Source organism: Nicotiana tabacum, chromosome 22 (genome assembly GCF_000715075.1).
Source record: "Nicotiana tabacum cultivar K326 chromosome 22, ASM71507v2, whole genome shotgun sequence".
Classification (NCBI taxonomy): Eukaryota; Viridiplantae; Streptophyta; class Magnoliopsida; order Solanales; family Solanaceae; genus Nicotiana; species Nicotiana tabacum.
The window spans coordinates 13,345,514-13,354,334 of record NC_134101.1 but is presented as its reverse complement, the minus strand read 5'-3'; the positions used below and the strand labels follow the sequence as shown (position 1 = coordinate 13,354,334).

General features: G+C 35.3%; 1 protein-coding gene across 2 annotated transcripts; it reads left to right on the top strand.

The window, feature by feature from the left end:
* Nucleotides 1-2,069: 2,069 nt before the first annotated feature.
* LOC107796159 (transcription factor BIM2) lies at nt 2,070-8,586 on the top strand. Of its 2 annotated transcripts, none has more exons than XM_016618901.2 (12): nt 2,070-2,428; nt 2,521-2,927; nt 3,036-3,104; nt 4,845-5,195; nt 5,443-5,554; nt 5,643-5,770; nt 5,854-5,962; nt 6,256-6,325; nt 6,405-6,497; nt 7,032-7,474; nt 7,841-7,970; nt 8,085-8,586. In XM_016618901.2, the coding sequence occupies exons 2-12, from the start codon at nt 2,891-2,893 to the stop codon at nt 8,184-8,186; spliced, it is 1,644 nt and encodes a 547-aa protein (XP_016474387.1). In that variant the 5' UTR covers nt 2,070-2,428; nt 2,521-2,890; the 3' UTR covers nt 8,187-8,586. The 2 variants fall into 2 exon arrangements, with proteins under 2 accessions (XP_016474387.1, XP_016474389.1); XM_016618903.2 differs by having other exon boundaries at nt 2,072-2,428; nt 5,449-5,554.
* Nucleotides 8,587-8,821: the final 235 nt, after the last annotated feature.

Here is an 8,821-nt window from a genome sequence, read left to right as displayed (position 1 = left end):
ATCATCATCATCATCATCATCATCATCATCATCATCATCATCATCATCATCATCATCATCATCATCATCATCGTCAACATGATCTTCTCCATCATTGAAGTTGTTGTCTGAATCAATGTTGACCGACTAATCTTCATTTATCAAACTGTTGTCCGAATTCAACCCCAATGATATGTGTAATGCATTCCTTAGTTGCTCCGACCTAGTTTCTAGGCTGTTATTCGGGTTTAATGGCTCCAAACTAGTTTCTAGATTAACATTCATGTTTAGGTACAATATTATGTATACATACTAGACTTTTGATCTTCCCATTCGTATAAATTGTATTTAAAAAAAAATACGTAATAGTATAGGTATACATATACGAAGGCTTTTGATCTTCCCAGGCATGAGAGAATGATGATTTATGAGATCAATGTTTTGGGATAATCAATAGTTATTAACTAATTTTGGAGGGAAAAATGGCTATTAAGCCAAATCTGAAATGAAGGACTTTATTTGTATTTCACCACTGTGGCATCGTTGGGCCACTGTGAGTTTGGCCAAATAGCAGCACTCAAATTTTTTAGCTTCATGAACACTTATAGCCCGTTTGGCCAAATTGAAAAAATCAGCTTATTTTGAGAAATATTTTTTTTCAAAAGTACTTTTGGTGAGAAACAGTTTATGTTTGGCTAATTAATTTAAAAAGTACTTCTAAGCAACAATTAGTGTTTGGCCAAGCTTTTGAAAAGTGCTTCTAAGTGTATTTTTCTCAAAAGTGCTTCTCAAAAAGTGTTTCTGGGAAGAATTTATTTTTTATGCTTCTCCAAAACTACTTCTGATTCTTTTTAGAAACACTTTTTTTTTCTAAAGCTTGGTCAAATACTTCAAATTTAGAAAAAAATTATTTCTGTTTTAAAAAAAGAAATATTTTTGAACTTGTAGAAGCTTGACCTATTAATCCAGTGTCCTTTACACAAGATCTTATGACAGTACTATTCTTACAATAGGATAACTGGTTGGGATCTGTGCTCTAATCATAGTCATTAAGTCCTTTAATCTATTTAAAAGAAGTGGGGTCAATGCCACCTCACTCCTCTTCTAATGTGGATTGCGCATGTCGAGGTCACGTGACCTTCCATGTTATTTTTAAAGATTATTTAGTTTTAAAAGTCTGTTTTCTCTCATTACATGATTTAACTTGACCTAGAATTTAATGATATATTTTTATAGGTAGAAATCTCATGATATATTCAAACTTACAAGTTTCAAAAATTTGTATATCTATTTTAAAAAATTGTTCAATCATATTACGTTACGTAAATTGAAAGAAGAGAGTACTATGTTCCAATTTATGTCACATAATTGACTCGACATAAAATTTAGAAAAAGAGTAAGACAACTGAAACTTGTAATTTTAAATATGTCATCACATTTGTATGACTGTTAACATCTATCATTAAGGTTTAGTTGCTTTTAAATATAAAATATACTTATTATTTTTTTTGGTTAATTAATACTCCATCCGTTCCAATTTATGTGAACCTGTTTGACTCAGCACGGAGTTTAAGAAAAATGAAGACTTTTGGAATTTGTGGTCCTAAACAATGCAAAAAGGGGTCCAGAGTATTTGTATGGTTATAAAAGCTTCTCATTAAGGATAGCATTGTAAGTTTAAGCAAAATTGTTTCCAAATTTAAAAAGGGGTCATTCTTTTTGGAACGGATCAAAAATGAAATAGGTTCACCTAAATTGGAACGGAGGTTGTAAGAAAATATGTTATATAAATTTAATATGAGGGAGCAATATTTTGTACAAAGTAAAATATATGAGTTTACATATTACTTTTTATTGGACAAAACTTCATTTTAAGGTGGAGATGCTGAGAGAAGTATATCCGAATATTACATTGTAAAATAATCCAATTACACATTATCGTACAAACCACCCCCTGCCCCCGGTTGCACACTTTCCTCCAGTGAATCAAACGCCGTCAGTCCACCGCATTGACGACGTTGATTCCTAACGGAGTTAGCACGCAACAGCCAACGACAACGAACAACGTTTACCTTTAAAACATCTCTCACCAAAGAGGAAGAGAGAGAGAGAGAGAGAGAGAGAGAGAGAGAGAGAGAGAGAGAGAGAGAGAGAGAGAGAGAGAGAGAGAGAGAGAGAGAGAGAGAGACTCCTCTGATCACTGAGACCCATTTTCTTACTTTTTTCTCATATATAAATATAACTTTAAGAAAGGAAGCAATCGAGGCGTGTGTTGTTCATCGTTTGCTGCGTTAATCAAGACGAGGGCCTACCATTAATCCCTCAAAATATTCACTGTTTGAATTAACTCATCATTACGCTCGGGGGAATTGAGAAATTCTGTTTTCATCATTTTACGAGGAATACCAGTAGAATTATGTGCATTATCCATCACTAATTCACATCAAATGTACGTATCTTCCTCATTTTTCCCTTTGGATCTACCGTATTATACAATTCTTACGTTTTTCATGCGTAATTCAGTTGAATTTTGATTGGCAGATTTGGTTGAATAGACCTGAAGCATCCTGTTTCTCACCGAGCCGAATTGCCTGCAGCTGAATTTGTTTTTTCGGAAAACACAGAATATATATGGAGGATTCTTATTATCAACCTTACTACTGAGACATAGTTATTGTTGTATGGTGAATTATTATCGGCAACCAATAGGCAAGTTTTAAGTTTTGTTGAAAAAGGATGGCTACTAATTAATGCGCCTTCGATCCCCTGTTGGAGGCGGATCTGCTTGGAATTTAAAGAGTTTTCGGTTTGAAATTGTTGAATTAAGCAACGACTTTTGGAAATTCAGTTGAATTCTGCTGTACAGAGTGGCAATTTGGTCCCTTTTATGATAGACAGAATTCTGGCTTAAATGGAGCTGCCTCAGTCCAGAACTTTTGGAGCAGAAGGTAACAGTTAATGTCAATTCATTTGTGCCAAAAAAATTGGAATTTTGAATGGATAATCTTAGAGACGAAGTAAAAAAATTGGATTTCCATGTATATTTTTGGTGGCAGGGAGGAAGAAGACGCATGACTTTCTTTCACTGTATTCACCTATTGAACAAGATCCAAGACCTCCGCAAGGTAAATCTTCCGTACAAGCAACGATTTATCTTTTCCATTTAGAAGTTCTTTCCCCCCTTTATTTTACTGTAATTGTTCTTTTCTCAGTCATAAAATTTGATCTTCTTTTTCGTGGTTTAATTGTTCTGTTTGGTGCGCATGTCTTTGTTGTGATTGTATCCGAAAGATGCAACTTCGTTTTCCACTTTTCCTTACACACTTACGCAATTCTGCTATTATTATCACTAGTTTTTTTTTATACGAAGTAGTTTTTGACGAGTATGACTATTTGTCTTAAATTTATGGCATCTGTCATCTCTACAACTCAGTTTTGTTATCTGTATTCAAAGTATTCATTTGTAATTTTTGACATAGTTTCTCTTAGTTTTCAATTTTTGGCTACGAGCTCTAGGTTTAGAAAGTTTACGGGGTCGAATTTAGTAAATGAATGGAGATTTGGAATTTCAGATAAATGTGATTTCTGATGTAAATTGTGGCGGGTATAGAAGGGAAAATTTATCTAAGGCACTCACGAGTGTCGCAATTAATACACCCGTGACCCTAGCGCTGATTGTTGCATGCGTAGAGTTGGGCCATCTAGTGGGCCCTTGACTGTGATAAGCAGCAATTGTTGAATGAGATCTTTGCGCAAATAGTCTGTCCACTGTTTATTTTTCCAAACTTATATACATATTATATATGAATTTTATATATATTATATATCCGTTAGCTATTTTTAGTTTGAACAGTTGAATGAACGGCTATTTAAGTTAATTCTTCTTATTGGGTTATATTAAATCAAACTAATTTACCGTGGTTAAGTCCAAAATTAAGGTGAGAATGAAATTAATTAAATTTGGTTTAGTAATAAGAGCGAATGGGAAGACAGTGTCTTGAAGTAATAGGATTGGAGTAAAATATGAGTGCGCACAAATTTTTATGGTGCAGTAAATATGAACTCACGACTCATGCTTCCTTTTTTTTGATTTGTCAGAAAATGTGTTCCTTTCTTGAAATTGGAAACCTTCTTTTTTGTTGTTGATCACATCTTAAAAAAACTATTAATTCTTCTTACATCTTATTAAGTCCTTGGCTTACCTAAAAGTAAACTTTACTTCGGCCTCCCCATATTGAGATGTTCAAAACTAGATTTGTTAATGATTTAAAAGGAGGAATACCATAATAGAAGTGAAAGCCTCTAGTTTTCTTTAGTCGCAAGTACAAACGGGAGAAAGAAAATTTATGTAATAGAAGCGGTACCAGATAATTGCATTAGAACAGAGGCTAATTTATCCAGTAATGCTCTTTTCAGTAGATTTTCTTCAGTTGTTTGCTACCCACTCTCAGTTGTTTGTTGCTCGTTTGTGACATCAATTCTGAAGTATATTGCGATTAGGAAGAAACCGACAGGAAAAAAAGTTAAGATTGACAAATACTGTCCCCCTATTTGCCAGATTGAACTTCCCTTTTAATTTACCTACACACAAAGCAAAATTCAAAATGGTGTTCAATGCCTATTTTTTGCTAGTGGGCTATGCAAGGGTGTTCAAAGTCTATTTTTTTTATTAATAACAAGTAATATCTTACTATATAATATAATTTTTCGACGAACAGTTCAGTCACCCTTTGTCACACATAGCTTCGCCCTGACACAAAGAGGAGGAGCATATCATCTTTCATTATTGTGCATGGTATTTAACATGGACAATTATATCTTCTAGTGCCTTAATATAATCTCATCTCGCCATGGCTGCTAAACAGGTGGCTACCTAAAAACTCATGATTTCTTGCAACCTCTGGAGCAAGCAAGGAAGACAGTTGGGAAAACAGAAACTAAAGTTGAGGTAGAGGCTATAGAAAAGCCTCCTTCAGCAGCCCATATTCTTCCTGGTGGTATTGGCACCTATAGCATTTCTTATTTGCAGCAAAGGATTCCAACGCCAGAACCAAACATTTTTGCTGTCACACAGACTAGTAGTACTGATAGAGAAGATAGAAACTCAAACTGCAGTTCTTACTCGGGGAGTGGTTTCACAATATGGAATGAATCTGCCATCAAAAAGGGAAAGACAGGGAAGGAGAATCTCGCCGGAGATAGACATGTTCTAAGAGGTAAATTTTCATTTCCTTTGTTTCTACGTACTTCCATGTCTTCCTTGAAAGTTGAATTTTGTGCGACAACCATCTTGCTAAGGCATATATATAGTTTATAGATAACAGTCTCATAGTAACACAAAGACAAAGCTTTGAATGACCTTGCATTTTCGCTCTTTGCTTTCCATTGAGATCTCTATTGTATTATCCATGGAGAGTTAAGCTTGAAAAGTTCAGCTCCAGTTAACACTTATTATGTTGGCAGAAGCAGGTATCAACATTGGAGGGCAACCCACAACATCGTTAGAACGGCAATCACAATTGTCTTCAAATCATAATCATAACACTGCAACCTTGAGCACGCTCTCATCTGCTCCGTAAGTGACTTGCCTTCATTATGCTTCTTATTTCTCTTGATTTTTTGTGTTTATACTTCCACTTCTAATTCTCTAAGTTACGGCGCAGGCAACCATCAGCTTTCGAGAATCAGAGTTTCCTACATATGATGAAATCAGCTACGAATGCACATGAAGAGGATGATGACGAAGAGGAAGAGTTTATTGTCAAGAAAGAATCACCTTCACACTCCAGAGGTTTGTCTTGCATAAGTCTGATAATTGCTTCTCTCAGTACACTGAATTTTTCATTTGTAACGGAAAGATAATGACTTGTATAGGAAATTTATCGGTGAGAGTCGATGGAAAAAGTAGCGAACGGAAGCCAAATACTCCACGCTCAAAGCACTCAGCAACAGAGCAAAGAAGAAGAAGCAAGATCAATGACAGGCATGTTTACAATGATACAATCATAATTTAGAGCTTTGATAAATAAAAGAAAATAAAGTTTGTGATGTAGTGACTACTTTTGTGGGGAGGAGAATGGCTGTGTGATCTGAGGCATATCAAGAAGCTTTCTCTGCCTAGATAACATGTGTTAGTTTGAAAGTTTTATTCCGTTACTAAACCGATACTAGGTTTTCATGTTAACTTTTGCTACTATGTTACCGCATTTATTAATGGTCAGAGTGACATGATTGTCAATCAAAATTGAACTATTGCCTTTGAAACTTCTTTATCAGATTTCTGAAGTTGAGAGAGATCATCCCTCGCAGTGACCAGAAGAGAGACAAAGCATCATTCTTGCTGGAGGTACTTGAATGTCATATATGATTAAGTGCTCTGTCTATCATAAAAACTGTATACCGACTAAGTAAAAGGTCTTCTGTAGGTTGTCGAATATATTCAATTCCTACAAGAGAAAGTGCACAAGTATGAGGGATCATATCAAGGCTCGGAGAATAGACCTTCAATATTACCATGGGTAAATCCCTCTTTGGTCTTTCTCATTGTTTTCTCTCCTTCCTTAGATCTTTAGTTTTAATTATTCTGCCTTTAAGAGGTCATTGGACTTGGATCATCATAGTAGTTAGGACATAAACCTCAACATTTCATTTAATACTGTGTATTAAGATGGAGGAGTTGGTCACCAACCGATAAACAATTAAGATGCTAAGTAGGAGATACACTGTTTATCTAGCACTGGAAAGATGATTTGAAGATATGTTTAGTGTCGTACCTGTTTGTGCATGTCCACCACCATCTATGTGGCTTTGGGAGTAAATATGGTACCAGTGGGATTTTTCTTTTTAATGTACCAATGGGATTTTGCTTTAAAATACAGTGGTTGAAATGGTGAACTCTATTTACTTGTACATATTGCAAGAATGCATAAAATCAAAAAGAACATGATATATATTTATTCAATTTGTAGATAGCATCCAATCCATGTAAGATGCCTATTCTCTTACTACATTCATCAATGCAATCAGTGACTGTTCTTCATTCATGAAAGCAGAATAAGTGCCATCGTATGACTCAAGGTTTCATTGATCATTCTCAAGGCACAAACAGTGCATCTAGTCCTGGAATTGTATGTGCTGGAAAGCTTGACGAGAGTAAAATTGCAATCTCTGCTACAAGTCCTGTCAATGGACAGACACTAGAGCCAAACAGAATTTCCGCTGTGAAACAAAGTAGTCAGCAGTCTGAATTAACAAACAAGGTAGCAACACTTTGTAAGCAACCAAACGCATTTCCATTTTGTGGGAGTACTAGCATAGCATCGCTACAGTCTAGACTGGCACCTGATGCTGACTCATTGGAAGTGAAGTCCCAGTCTCAATATTGGCTTACCAGATCAAATATGACTGATTGTGCTGTTACAAATGATAAGCTAAAAGGCCAAGAGGTGTCTACAGAAGGTGGTACAATCAGCATTTCCAGTGTCTATTCTCAAAGGTAAGAATTCTCTAATCTGGGAAAAGTTTGTGATCTAATCTTTCCAAAGCAATCGTTGATATACATCCATATACTTTGGCAGTGCTATGAACAGAATATGAGCTCGTGTTGTGGGTGCCAAGGATCTGAAACTAGATTCAGTTACCTTCGATATTTTAAGGCATTAAACAACGATGTTAAGATTTTCCAGTAGGAAAAAATGGTCTTGTACTTCGCAATAGGATTTTTTTTGGGTGATTTAAGATTTTTGTTTACCGTTTACCATATGAATGAAGGTCTGCCTTTGCTTTTTTGTCATTGATAATTTTGTTCTTTATTGTATCTCTTTACTACACATAATTCTGCACTCTAATAAAAACCTTTCAGGTTGTTGAACACATTGAAACAAGCACTGCAGGATTCCGGAGTAGATTTGTCGCAAGCCAGTATGTCAGTGAAAATTGATCTTGGGAAAAGAGTAAATGATAGTTTAAATGCTTCAGTGCCCAATGTTAAGGTACCTGGAGTTCTTTTAGTTCCACTAATTTTGTAGTTCTTGATTATATTATTCTGAAACTTAAGATTTGAATCAAGCCGGAAGTAACAACCTTAACTTTGACATGATTCCCAGGGTGACAACATTTCCACAAGCAATCTACTAAATCCACAGTTGATAGATACAAGCACAAGGGAGGAGTCTGTCCACGCCTTCAAACGGCTCAAAACGAGTTGAAGCTAATTTTAACATACACGGGTTCTTTTGCAATTTATTCAATTTGAATTTTTTACCTTCCCCTTCTGGTTCTGAAGGAATATTCATATCTATACCTGGTATAGAAAATCTCCCCTAATCGGATCATAAGCCACTGTTTTCCTCCCTCTTTTTCTCTTTGATTGTCTGGCTGCACAGGTTGTTTGCGTCTAGAGTTTGATATTTACTATTTATCTTTACTAAATCATGTATCATATCATTATATGAGGGTTCCATGTTCATGTTGAGAAGCCGCTTTTAAATTTAAGGCTTCCAATCATTTCCATCTGAAGTTTCTCGGACATCTTTCTTGATTATCTTTATATTACTTGTATCGATGTAACTTAATCCCATTATATAATCCAGTTTAACTATTTCTTTATTTTGGTTCTTGTCTTCTACTTTTGTATTTACTTGCTCCAGAAAATGGGTGCGAAGGTTCCTCAGAAGCAAAGGTTGTAGAAGTTTCTTTTTAGGACCAATCTGCTCAACAACATAAGGAATTGATTTCACATATAATGAAAAGATGGCAGTTTATACTTGATGAGCCTTTGTTTCATGGTTATAGTTTAGAGTTCTTCTTTTATGTGGGGTTTTCTTGGAAAGTAGTGTATGTT